This window comes from Cajanus cajan, chromosome 3, assembly GCF_000230855.2.
Source record: "Cajanus cajan strain Asha chromosome 3, NIPB_CcT2T_4, whole genome shotgun sequence".
Classification (NCBI taxonomy): domain Eukaryota; kingdom Viridiplantae; phylum Streptophyta; class Magnoliopsida; order Fabales; family Fabaceae; genus Cajanus; species Cajanus cajan.
Genome location: NC_138519.1, coordinates 60,145,581 through 60,159,705, shown reverse-complemented (window position 1 = coordinate 60,159,705; position 14,125 = coordinate 60,145,581). Strand labels below are relative to the sequence as shown.

Sequence of the window (14,125 nt, the reverse complement as noted above, 5' to 3'; positions counted from 1 at the left end):
AAACTCAGTTCCCAGGGATTTTAACCCATTTAGAATTGTTTGGAATCTTCCAAACATTTTGTCAATGGTCTCATTCTCTTTCACAAAGAATAACTTATAGTGCCTCTAAACATTGGCAACTCAATTAAGTCTAACATCCTCAGTGCCCTCATAAGTTACCCTAATTGCATCCCACATTTCTTTTGCTGTGTAGCAACTGCAGAACTTGTTGTACTTAGTTCTGGATAGAGAGCATGAAAGTATGTATCATGCTTTGGTGTTCTACTGTAAGATGTTGTAATCTTCCTGAATGTATTGACTCTCAGGTTTAGTTAATACAATGTTGCCTTGAGTGATAATCCTTAAAGGCTTGTATTGGGTGGAGTTGATGAACATTTCCATCCTATCCTTCCAATAGGGATAGTCCTCTTCGTTGAAGGCTGGAGGCCTTGTGAGAGAAGCTCTTTCTGACAAGTACTGTCCTTCATTGTTTCTCATTTTGGATCTTTTTCCTTTAGCACTATTAGATGCTCAACCTCGTCTAAGGTTGAGCTCTGATACCAATTGTTGAAAAAAAAGACGATTGAATGGTGTATATCAAAAACTCGTGCTTTTGTAGTGAAGCAGTGAAAATGAAAACAAATGAAGTATTGGAGGATAATTAGACGAAGTACTAAAATAAGATGAAATGGCACAAGTGTTTTATACTGGTTCGTCTCCAACCTAGAGACTACATCTAGTTCTCAAGCAAACCATATTGAGTTTCACTATCTTCAACAAGATACAAGTATTCTTTCAAAATCCACTTCTAACCAAGTATTCTTTCAACAAGCCTCTCCAGGCTCAAACCTAAGTATTTTTTGAACAAGCCTCTCCAGATTCTTTCAACAAGTCTCTTTAGGCTCAATCACTAAGTATTCTTTTGTACAAGCTTCTCCATGGTCAAACACTAAGTATTCTTTACACAAGCCTCTCCAGGCTCAACCCTTACAAATAAATTTGACAAGTGTTACAATTATAGCTTTGTATATTCTAGATGTGATGCTATAGAAATATAGCACAAAAAGACTACAAAGAACTAGATACAAGATTTGCAAATGAGATCTTCTTTGTAGTGCTTTAGCTTGTTCTCAGAGTATTTGATCAAGGTAAACTGTTCAATGAATGTTGTTCTTTTATGTACAACACTTTTCTTCGTATATGTATATGTTGTGTCTACCTCTATTTTTTTTTGTAGTTTGAAGCCTTGATTCTTATATAGTAACTTCAGAGAAGATGATCATTATAGCAACGTTCAACATTTCAATGCCCTCAAAGTGGACGATTAAATTTCATACTAGTGTTGAACCATTGAAACCGCTTCATGCTCACTAATAAATCACACATCACAATTCAAACATAGGTGATTTACATCATAGTTATCAATCATGCCCGATAACATTTGGATCATGATGGAGCGAAGTAAAAGCGATAATTATCACTCCTCCATAGGAAATTGCTTCAAGATTAACTGTTGAAGCACGTTTCACAATGAATAACAGGTGAGCTATGTTTTTCAAAGGAGATGTTGATGAATTTCTATGTTTCACATTACTAACTATCTTCTTCATGTATTTTTGCCTAAAGCGTGTATTGCTTTTTCATGTTTTCTGTAAAAGAATCAAAGAAAGTATGAGAAAAGAAAGTGAATGAATTCAAAGAATTGAGAAGAGTTCTTCAAATATCTATCTTGGAATGAATACAAAAAGGTGTATTTATACTATGGGAAACAACGGAAAGATAAGAAAATTATAACAGATAAATTATCTGATTATAATAACAGAAAAAAAAATATTTAAAAATAAAAGATATCAGCTAACACCCCCCCTCAAGCTGGAATGGATGTCAAACATTCCAAGCTTGGAAATAATCTGCTCAAAAAGTCTCGGACTAAGAGCTTTAGTAAAAACATCAGCTAGCTGATCTGCAGTAGAAATTGGTAGCAAATGTATTAAACCAACTTGCAATTTTTCCCGAACAATATGACAATCAAGTTCAATGTTTTTGGTTCTCTCATGAAAAACAGGATTGGAAGCAATATGAAGGGCTGACTGATTGTCACAAAACAAAACAATAGGATGAAAACTATGAAGACCAAAGTCATGGAGGAGATAGGAAAGCCATTGAGCCTCACAAGTGCTTTGGGCCAAGGCACGATATTCTGCTTCAGCAGAAGATTTGGAAACAGTAGCTTGCTTTTTACTCTTCCAGGAGATGAGTGCAGGCCTGAGAAAGAAAGAGAATCCTGTTACAGAACGACGAGTATCAGAACAAGAAGCCCAATCAGAATCACTATATCCCTTGAGTGTGAGATCAGAAGAAGAAGGGAAGAAAAGTCCCTTTCCAGGAGCATTTTTGACATATTTCAAAATTCTTAAAGCAGCCTGATAGTGCACATCAGTGGGTTGATCCATGAACTGACTAAGATGATTGACTGAGAAACTAATGTCAGCTCTGGTGTTAGTCAAATATATTAGACGCCCAAGTAATCTCCTGTACTGAGTTGGATCAGTGAGTGGAGTGCCAACAGTTTTGTGCAATTTAACAGAATGGTCCATAGGTGACTTACAAGGTTTGGAGGCAAGGAGACCTGTGTCCTCAATAAGATCCAAGGCATACTTCCGTTGATAAAGGGCAATACCAGTGGAAGATCTAGCAACTTCCATTCCCAAAAAATACTTTAATTGACCCAGATCTTTGATAGTAAATTTCTGGTCCAGCAAAGATTTTATGTAATTGATTTCTGTGGGATCATTTCCTGCTAAAACAAGATCATCAACATATACTAAGATAGCAGTAAATTTAGCACCAAATTGCTTAGTAAAGAGAGAGTAATCTGCCATGGATTGTTTAAAACCAGAATCAATCAAAACGGATGTAAGTTTGGCATTCCACTGTCTGCTCGCTTGCTTGAGACCATATAAGGATTTGACCAATTTACAAACACAATTGGATTGATGAGGAGAAACAGTTAGGCCTGGGGGAGGAGTCATATAGACCTCTTCATGTAAATCTCCATGAAGGAATGCCGTATTTACATCTAATTGATGAATGTGCCAATTTTTAGTTGTAGCAACAGCTAATAAAGTCCTCACAGTGGTCATCTTCACAACTGGACTGAAGGTATCCAAATAGTCCAACCCTTCTGTTTGAGTGTAGCCCTTGGCAACAAGCCTGGCCTTGTGCTTTTCAATAGTTCCATCAGAATTAAATTTGAGTTTAAAAACCCATTTACAACCAACAACTTGTTTATTTGGTGGCAAGGGAGTAAGAATCCAAGTATTGTTCTTTTCAAGAGCAGTTAATTCAGTCTGGATGGCTGTCTTCCAAGATTCATCTTGGATGGCTTCAACATATGAATTAGGCTCTTTGATGGATGAAATGGATAAGGAGAAGGCTTTTTGAGAAGGTGAAAGATTAGAATAAGAAATGTGATTATGAATGGAATATAGGGGTTGAGAAATAGTAGGTGAATTGTGAGTGGTAAGTAAGGTGTGATGATAGTCATGAAGATAAGAGGGAAGTTTTCTAGGTCTGGTGGATTTTCGAACAAAAGGTGGTGGAGGAACAACTGATACAGGCGATGATGTAGGTGTTGTATTTGTGGATAAGGGTGTTGGATCTGTATCAATGGGTAAGGGTGGTTGGTGTCTAGGTAAAGATATGGTCTGTGTAAGGTCTAAAGGTGACGTGGGAAGGAAGGGAAAAATGTGCTCAAAGTACTCAACATGTCTACTTAAAAAGGTTTCTCTGCTGTTCAAATCATAAAGAATAGATCCTTTAACCTGAGGCTTGAACCCCAGAAAAACACATCTTCTTCCCCTTGGATCAAATTTCTTTCTATTGTGATGAAGAGTGGTAGCATATGCAAGACAGCCAAAAACCTTAATTCCAGCAAGATCAGGTAATGCATTATATATAATCTCATAGGGAATTTTATTTTCTAGGAATGAAGATGGTTGTCTATTGATGAGAAAAACAGCATGACTAACAGCATAAAACCAAAAAGATTTTGGAAGGTTGGACTGCATCACCAAGGCTCGAGCAACTGTCATGATATGTTGATGTTTCCTCTCAACAATGCCATTTTGTTGAGGGGTTTCTACACAAGAGGTCTGGTGCAAAATCCCTTTCTCATGATAAAAATTTTTTAACAAAAATTCAGGCCCATTGTCTGATCTCACACATTTAACTTTCTTACCAAATTGATTTTCTATAAGTGTAATGAAAGAGGATAAGTGATCAGCAACTTCAGATTTGTGTTTCATAAAATATACCCAGGTATGTCTAGATTTATCATCAACAATAGTTAAGAAGAATCTGTGTCCAAAAATAGAAGCTGGGGTAGTGGGTCCCCATATGTCAACATGAAGCAAGTCAAAAATTTCATCAGCCTTTGTAACACTATGAGAAAAAGGTAATTGTCTTTGTTTCGCAAGATAACAAACATTACATGGATCTTTGTTTTTCTTACAATCAATGAAAGGAAAATTTCTTTTCATAGCCTGCAATTTTTCATGAGCCAAATGACCTAGCCTAATGTGCCACAAATCATTGTCATAAGAGTGAAAATTATTAACAGAATGTAAGTATAGGCACACTTTGGGTTTCCAATCCAGAACATAGAGACCCATGTTATGCTTAGCTGCACCAATCATCTTCATAGATTGGGAGTCCTGGATATCACACAAATCACCAGAGAAAGTTAGTCTGCATCCCAGTTGCCTTATCAGTCTTGATACAGAAACAAGATTAAAATTGAATTCTGGAATGTATAGAACATCAGCAAGAAAAAAATCTTCTGAGAAAAAAATAGATCCACATAAATTTGTTGTGACACACTTTCCATCTGGTAGATGTATCTTTACTGGTTTGATCCTTCTCAAACATTGAAATAATTTAATTGATATGCAAATGTGATCAGTAGCTCCCGAATCCAATATCCAAATATTGTTATTCATATTATTTGAAACAGTGTAAACAATACCTGACTGAGGATCAGATGTTGAAGGAAGTTCATATGTGGTAATATGATTGGCTGTGTGGTGAGATTGCTGTTGAGTTAGCATACCCAAGAGAGCCTTATGTTGTTCAGCTGTGAATCCGAGAGAGTTTTCTCCTTTCTCCCCTTTTGAAATGTCACCAGCACTCTCATTAAGGACTGGATTGCCTTCATCACACTCCTCATTGTAACAATTATGAGCTGAACCTCCTTTGAAATGAGGTGGGTATCCGTGCTTCTTATAACATGTTTCAATTGTATGGCCAAGTTTGTTGCAGTAGGTACAAACCTTACTATTATGACCTCTTCCTCCTCTAATAAATCTGCCAGCTCTTCCTCCTCTGTTGGGAGGTCTTCCCCGAAAGCCTTGTTGATCAATAACGGCTAGAGCTTTGCTGTCATCAATTACAGAATTGAATTGTCTTTCTTGTTGAATCAATAGAGAAAATACCTTAGTAATGTTAGGTAGAGGCTCCATGAGCATCATATTAGATCTAACAGATGAATACTGCTCATTCAATCCTTTTAGGAATCTAATCACGTAGTCATTTTCTCTATAAGATCTTACAATGGATAACAAATCACAATTACAAGCTACTGCACATTTACATGTTGGTATGGGACGAAAATTATCTAATTCCTGCCAAAGTGTCTTCAATTGAGTGTAATATGTAGTTATTGTTAGATCTCCTTGCTTAAGCATATAAATCGTTTCTTGCAAATCACTTATTCTAAACATATCACCTTGATAATACCTATCTTGAAGATCTTTCCACACATCTAATGCGTTGTCAATCCATAAAACACTCTGTAATTTCTGGTTCTAAAGAATGAGTTAGCCAAGACAATATCATTGTATTGCATCGATCCCAGGCTTTAAACATTGGGTCTGCTTTTGGAGGCTTGATAATAGTTCCATCAATGAACTGTTCCTTGTTCTTGGACTTCAGAGCCATGTACATAGATCTTGACCATGGATGATAATTTTCTCCATTTAATTTGACTGAGACAAGAATTGCTCCAGGACTTTCATTCGCATGCATGTAGTAAGGACTTTCAGGATCTATTCCAGGTTTCGCCATTATCAACAAGATAATTCCAAGAATCAGCGGAAAAAGGATTGCAGAAGAAGACGGGATTGTGTCAAAGGATCAACCTCGCTCATGATACCATGTAAAAGAATCAAAGAAAGTATGAGAAAAGAAAGTGAATGAATTCAAAGAATTGAGAAGAGTTCTTCATATATCTATCTTGGAATGAATACAAAAAGGTGTATTTATACTATGGGAAACAACGGAAAGATAAGAAAATTATAACAGATAAATTATCTGATTATAATAACAGAAAAAAAAATATTTAAAAATAAAAGATATCAGCTAACATTTTCATTTTGCACTTTCAAACACCTTCTTGTTTCCTCACTCTCATCAACCTCTATCTTGCATTCAATATAATTAAAAATGTTACATATTAGTATTGTGTCATTATAAGGTTATGATCCCTATATGACATTTTTTTTTATAGTGATTAAAGAGGTGGTGACTAATGGAAGAAAGGGACTTTTTTATTTTATTTTTTTTAAGGTGAAAGAGTGTGGCAATTGATGTATGGAAAGAGGCTAGTTTATTTTTCCCTTTAGGTGAGAAGAGGTGACAAATAACAAGATAAAAGCCTAAAGTTTATTTGGTTTTTGGAGTGTTAGGTCTGCTCAGTAAAAGACTTGCATAGTGGCCTTTTACTATTTATGCATTTTTATGTACATAAAATAGAAATATCTTTTGATTTTTTATGTTCAAGCTAATTTTGGCAATTATAAGCTGGTTAAGAGAAAGGAAATATTTTCTCGCACTTGAATAACAAATGATAGTACATAGTTTATTTATCTTTTTAAGATTTAAGAAGCTAGATTTACATTATTGTTTGCAAAAGATTTTGTTATTGGTAAACAAAAAAAATATTATGTTATAGTGAATATTGTTATATTATTGAATATTTTGATTTATTTTTAAAAATGAATATACAGAAAAAGGTGAAGTGGTCCACTAAATGTATTAAATTATATAAAAATATTATAATTTTATTTTAAAATATTATTGACGAAACTTATATTACTAGTTAAAAGTAGTTTTTTAAAATTAAAATTATTTAAATCTTATAAGATAATAACTATCTTTAAAAATAAATTGAATGTATTGAGTGTGAAATATTAAAATAATTTGTTGAAAGATTTTGATGAATAATTTTGCAGTCAATAAAAAAACAAAATCAAAATTGATGGATTATATTAAACTAAACTTTGAATATAAACTTGACCTTTTGATTTCTACACTCTGTCCTCTATTTAGTTTTTTAACCAAGTTGTTTTCTCTTAATTCATTTCGTTTTGAAACTTCCATATATATTGCTTCCGAAATTCCTTGTACAAACATTTGACTTCACACCTGTCTCGAGTTACAAATTAAAAAGGTTCGGAGTCTCCTAACAAAAAGATTCTACATATGCATGCATTAAAATTGAACAGAAATCCAAGTCTTACTCTAGTCCCTTCTTATAGAAGCTATAAAAACAAAGGCTTCTAATTTACGTAAATTGGACCGATTATAATACTTGGTTGTAGAATAACTAGAGGGTACGTGTATCACAAGGACAAAGAGGAAGTATCCCAAAGCAGATTTGACTTCCATGCATCGCCAATATTGAACGGCATAGCGAATGGAAACCCAATGGATCTTCCTGTTTCCAATTGTTGGTCATCAACACGAGGCACATTCACATTATTAGGAATCTTTACCAACACATTGTTGTCGTGGTTGCCTATGGTCCCTTGCATGTCACGTAGTATTGGTACGTGGTAGCCATTACTATGATGCTCTTGTAACCCACCAAAGTTTGTGGTTGTTCCCTCAGAGGTCTTACTAAACTCTCCATGCACAGAAGATGATAGCAAGGAAGAAAAATATTCCATTGAAGATTTAGCACTGGTTGTTGATGTTTCAAGAGGAGAGGAGAATATTGAGCCAGTGCTAAGGTCTCCATTTGAAAAGGGTAACCGGTCTAAGGGTTTGTAAAGCAACGGATTAATAATTGGTTTGTTATATGAGGCAACAACATCTAAAGGACAAGGAGTGCTACTACTAGTAGTTAAGTGCTGTGTGTCATTGTGATTAAAAGTACAAAACTGGCTGGCTAAGCTAGTTTTCTTTGCCAATGGCATGTTTGATGGAAAAAATTGGTTGCTGTTTCTATCAGTGGTTAGCATATGGTCAGAAGTGGTAGTTTCAGGCAAGGGAGAGACCCAAGAGTGAGAGAGAGCTCTTTGAGCTGTAGCATTAGTTTTCTTGAAGATCCTGCATATTGCCCAGGATTCCTACACAAGTTCAAAAGCAACCTAATTGTTAGTAAGTTATGAAAAATATAAAAGTGGAAGACAAGATTTATAAGTCGTTTTTATAATATTAAGTTCAACTTAAACTTGTATTTTAAGACTTATAGTACATAAACTTGTCCAAAAAAAACATGTAACAAATTTCTTAGATTTTTCTTACCATAGCAACTCTCATTTTTGTTAAACCATCCTCACATCCCTCGTAAAATGTATCAAGTAACACAGATTGGAAAATGAGAGTACAAAGATGTTCTTTTTTTTCAATATCTATATCTACAAGGGCAATATAAGTGAGATAAATTAAGTAATCACCATACTTATATCTATAAATACTTTTAAAATGATACAATCCGGATGAGAAAATATAACACTTTTATACATCAATTAGAATGGTAGTTACTAGTTAGTGAGGAAAACATATATTGTTCTGAGAAGTTCTACTCACGTTAGCAGGTATGTTCTTGTCCATGTACTTCTTGGGGGAGGAGGATGAGGGAGTTAGAGAAGGCAGTCTAAACTCATGCATCATCCAATCAGTTTTGATCCCTTTGGCAGCTCTACCTTTGTAGAAGACAAGGGATTTCTTGAGGCCAATACACTTCGAACCCTCTGAGGAATAGATAGGGCGATCAGTCCCAGTAGCTTTCCAGAATCCAGCTCCGGTTACCCTATTAGGCCTTGCACTGTTCCTGTACTTTCTGTCTCTGGGGCAGTAGAAATACCACTCTTTCTCCCCGGTGGAAGCCAACTCTACACATCATGAAAACAAATCTTGTTAGATATAAAAATAATAAATAAATAAATACTATAGTTGTTCTTTTCTTTATGTTACTAATATTTTCAGCTCATTGCATCAGAAACTGATTTCGTTCATAGTATTGGGACTGTTGTTGATTCAAAAGGATGTTGTTGGTTCAAAGGGGTTTTTTGCAGGCAAAGTGTATTATAGTTTATAATACAATTATTCATGAACCAAACAAGTGTGTGTCGCTTACTTGGAAGATCCCAAGGATCATATTTGTAGATATCAAGCTGCTTGATGAGCTCAATAGAGAGAGGCCGCTGCTGAATCTTTCTCTTTAGGTAAAATCCAACAAGCTCCTCGTCTGTTGGATGAAACCTAAAACCTGGTAGCATAACCTCATCTAGTTTCTCACCATCATTTCTCTCTTCCATGTCTAAAACTATTTTCTTCCAGAAGCAAAGCCTAATGTTGTGTAACTTGTGTTCAATGAAAGAAAGAGAAAAGGAGAGAGACCTTTGTTGTGTCTCTTCAAGATTTAACAAAAACTAGTGGGGAGAGATAGAGAGAGAGAGAGAGGAATCTGGTTTTCAAAGAAATATGTTGCTTAAAGTATCTAAACCTAAAAGAAGTGTGTCATACTGTTTGAGAAGAGTTGAAAAAACAAACGAAGAGGAAGGTGTGAGTGAAATTCACTCAATGTGAAGAAGCCATTATATGCTTCCTGAGAAGGGATCTGGCTCCGAAGGTTCAGCCGTCTTTTGTGGCGACGTTTATAGGAGTGTGTGTTTTGAAAGGTTTGGTTTGGTTCATATATACAAAAGAGGAAGAAGCAAAGGGCAAGGCTCTTAAAAAGAGACCAACTATGCCAAGAAACAAATCAAAGTCATTAATTGAAGAAAATGGAGATTTTGTGTCTTTTTTTATCATAGCAAAGTACTACTATTTCTTTCACCCTGAAGAACCATTTTTTTTTTGTGTGATTTGTAACATTTGTTTATGACCCAAAAGATGGAATCTCAACAAACCACCAAACTAGCAGCATCTGGGGATTTCGATCAAATACTTAAAGCCCTTTAAACATATTAATCTCGTGAAAATTTTGGCTTATCTGCTACAAGCCAAGACAAAGCAAAGTTCCAAGAAAGTGATATATTTTATGCGTTGTGTTTGAAACTTTTGAAATATCATTTGGAAACGTGAGCCAGAACCAGATTCCAAAACACAGATCAAATATAAAATTGAACGGTAAATTCCAATTAGACCCACTTAGGGTTATATTATTGGTTTCAAGGCTCCTCAGAGTCCGAAAATCCCGTTTCTATTCCATTCCCCAGAGCTTCTATTCGACTGTTTTGTCAGGATGAAAAGATTTAATAATAATTAAGAATTATTTCTTAATTAATGTCAAATTTTAGATAACAACAAACGGACGTGTGATCAAAATCTAATGGGGTTGATGGGACCGCTTTTGCCTATGAATATATTATCAATCCTAACAATTTCTTTTTGCCACCGATGTATCAATGTCAGAACTAATAGAACTATAACTTAGAACTGCAACATAGTGCTTCAGGTTTACCTTCTTTCTCTGACTTTTCTTCTCCATCAAAAACTACTTAATTATTTCTACCTTTTTCTGCCCATATATTATTGTTGTGTCTGTATACTTTCACTAAAAAAAAACAAAAAGTTTTATTTATAAACTATTAAGGATTTGTTGCGCACCGAGAGAGGTTTTTACTTTTGGACATCACCAAAAAGACTTCTCAACCAATGGAGACAACTGTGTGTATATAAATCCATGTACATTCTCTTATTTGAACGATGTAGGACTTTACTTGCATCCCAACATAATTTTTATTTTATTTTATTTTAATGAAAATACATTGTTTTAAAATTGACAACCAAAAATTAATCTATACTTATAACATGTGCCTTAACTAAATATTATTTTAATACAAGAATCAAACCTAATTATTCATGTTTGATTATAATTAATGTATACAGTTTGTGATTATGTTAGTTTATTTTTAATAAAAAAAAATCCTATTTTCTTAACTTTTAAAAAAATATTTGACAAGATGAGTATTTTCTGAATTAATATGTTGATATTATACGAAATGAGGTAAGATAGGATTTTTTTTAGCAACGAGTGTAGAATAAAATAGGCTATACATTTTTTAAAATTTATTTTAGAGTTATCACTACAAAAGCAAATGTTAGGAAGTGACATACATTTTTAATCACATTTAAGTAAAAAAAGAATGTCTCATTTTGATTGTTACTATAAGATATAAATAAAACATTAAATATTTTTACAATTATATCCTTAAACAGTTATTATGGAATGAAAAATAATAATAATGATGACTAGAAAAAATATTATATACCGATAATATATATATATAAAGAAAAAAAAAAGTTACTCCATCTTTCAATCAAAATTATCATATATAACAAGTTTGTTAATTATTATAATAATCACCTTAAAAGTTATACTAAAAATTGTCGGTTAGTTAGTTAACAGTGAAAAATCTTTTACAATAATAATATATGTATAAAACTAATTTAATTAATATGAAACATGAAATAAATTTTAGGAAATTTTATATAATAATTATTACATAATATAAAATTTTAATATTAATTTTTATGCCAAAACTTTAAACATTAGACAAAGTAAAAAAGAAGGGGTAAGAAATTGAGAGAACAATTATGAAATATTATAATTTTAAAAATTAGACCAACTAACAAGTTTAGATAAATTATAAATTTAAATATATTTTTAGTCCTTCAAATTTAAAATTGATTTTTTTAGTCATATAATTTCAAAAAAAATATTATTTTAATTCCTAATTATACTCAAATTTTGATATAGAATCTGTTTAATATTATTGTATAAAATTTATTTATCTATTGATATCTCTCTTAAATATGTTATTTATAACCTAGGGAATTAAAACAAGATTTTTTAAAATCACATAATAAAAATAATATTTTTAAATTTAAGAGATCAAAAATAAATTTATCCTGAATTTAAGAGAAAAAAAATATTTAAACTTAAATTAATAAATTATAAAACAAGTTGACTAGCATTGCTAACCCCTAAAAATGTATGTAACCAAAATCGAGCAAGCAATAGTAAAATGATAGTTTTACATCCGTTAAAAAAGCATTTTACATCAATTAAATTTTTTATATGATAAACATCGATTAATTTTGAAATCCATGTAGATAACCATGTAAAATATATGTAATTACATACATAAAACTTTAAAAAAATAATAACAATAATTTCACAGCGGCATCTCTACCCCACCTCCTCAGTCGACCCAAGCACCTCTAGTCAACTATGTGACCTCTCCCCCTCGCCCCCACTTCACACCTACCAGCCCCCTCCCCCCTTCTCTCCAACATCGTTTTCACTTTTCACTTCTCTTTCCCCCTTCCATCCCCACATTTCAAAATGCATATTGCATTATATGATTTTAAATTTTAAAACACATATTACATTAGTAATTTAAAAGCGATGTAAAAACATTGTTTTACATCAGCTCTAATTTGAACCAATACAAAAAGTGTTTTTATATCAGTTATTTTATAAATGATATAAAATAGTTGCTTCAAATTAAAACAAAATGTCACTAAAATCACTTCCTATATTAGTTGTGTAACAATTGATGTATAAAGAGTGATGTAAAATGATATTTTTGCAATAATGAAGAATCAATTTTGTTGATGTGTATCAACAATTGCATTAAATATTTTTGTTGTATACTTTTTAAGGTTAAATTACATTTTTAGTCCTTCTATTTTAAAAAATATGCAATTTTTATTTTAAAATAAAAATATTTAGTTTTCCTATTTTTAAGAAATACAAAATTTTAATTTTCTTGTCAAATTAATATTTGTTAATCATTAAGTTTTAATATTTATTTATACTTAAGTGATGTGATATTTAATGATATAATATTCGAACATAAATAAAACTATAAAAAAAACACATGCAAGATTTATTAATAAAATAAATATCAATCACTCATTAAAATATATAAACAAAGATCTTGTGTATTTTATTTTTTTAATTTTTATTTGTACATGTTAGGTGGTGATAAGTCACCAAACAACAGTAAAATATGATCAATAAACATCAAATCACTAGTGGAAAAACAGGCTTTAACGTCACCTAATTTACGTCGAAAAACGCAATACTCGACGTTATAAAAATACGGTGGCAGTATCGTAAATATGGAGAGGCTAATTTACGTTGGACAGATGGGGGTCCGACGTAAATTAGCCAATCTACATCGGACAGATCTTTTAGCCGACGTAGATTGGCTAATTTACGTCAGACCCCCATATGTCCGACGTAAATTAGCCTCTATTACTACCCAACCTTTCAATTTTCTCATTCTTGCGCGCCCCTTCTACTCTAAGTTACGAAAGCATACTCTAAGTTATTCTACTCTAAGTCTCGAAGCCCCTTGTTTGCACACATTACTCTAAGTCTAAGTCCTGTAAGAGTCTGCACTTAGGTAACTTTCGTCTACCCATTATTTTGTTTATTTTCTGTTTTATGTTTATCTGGGACGGACCGTTCTGCAAGCGGGACGGACCGTTCTGCAAGCGGGACGGACCGTTCTGCAAGCGGGACGGACCGTTCTGCAAGCGGGACGGACCGTTCTGCAAGCGGGACGGACCGTTCTGCAAGCGGGACGGACCGTTCTGCAAGCGGGACGGACCGTTCTGCAAGCGGAACGGGCCGTAATGCAAGCAGAACGGGCCGTAATGCAAGCAGAACGGGCGTTCTGCTTAATTTTTGTTTGTTAAATGTTAATCTGGAACGGGCCGTTCCGGAACCAGCACGGGCCGTTCCAGATAAACAATTAACACAAAAAAATTGTAGCTGGAACGGGCCGTTCTGATTTTAGAACGGGCCATTCCAGACACATAAATCTGTGTTAATTGTGTATTT

At 33.4% G+C, this 14,125-nt stretch overlaps 2 protein-coding genes across 2 annotated transcripts; both read right to left on the bottom strand.

Annotated features, from left to right (window-relative positions):
* Window positions 1-1,829: 1,829 nt before the first annotated feature.
* Window positions 1,830-5,759, bottom strand: LOC109792187 (retrovirus-related Pol polyprotein from transposon RE1). The gene has a single exon (XM_020351572.2). The coding sequence runs from the start codon at window positions 5,757-5,759 to the stop codon at window positions 1,830-1,832; it is 3,930 nt and encodes a 1,309-aa protein (XP_020207161.2).
* Window positions 5,760-5,845: 86 nt separating this feature from the next.
* Window positions 5,846-10,465, bottom strand: LOC109815955 (protein FEZ). The gene is made up of 3 exons (XM_020380784.3): window positions 9,401-10,465; window positions 8,851-9,155; window positions 5,846-8,387 (listed from the first exon to the last, which is right to left on the bottom strand). The coding sequence occupies exons 1-3, from the start codon at window positions 9,579-9,581 to the stop codon at window positions 7,659-7,661; spliced, it is 1,215 nt and encodes a 404-aa protein (XP_020236373.3). The 5' UTR covers window positions 9,582-10,465; the 3' UTR covers window positions 5,846-7,658.
* Between the last annotated feature and the right edge of the window lie 3,660 nt (window positions 10,466-14,125).

Bases quoted from the DNA above. Each gene is read 5' to 3' on its own strand.
- LOC109815955 (XM_020380784.3), bottom strand. From the start codon at position 9,581: ATGGAAGAGAGAAATGATGGTGAGAAACTAGATGAGGTTATGCTACCA. The intron at 9,156-9,400 runs GTAAGCGACACA...CATGATGTGTAG, and splicing joins TGATCCTTGGGATCTTCCAA to AGTTGGCTTCCACCGGGGAG. The intron at 8,388-8,850 runs GTGAGTAGAACT...GAACTTGTGTAG, and splicing joins ACAAGAACATACCTGCTAAC to GAATCCTGGGCAATATGCAG.
- LOC109792187 (XM_020351572.2), bottom strand. From the start codon at position 5,759: ATGTTTAGAATAAGTGATTTGCAAGAAACGATTTATATGCTTAAGCAA.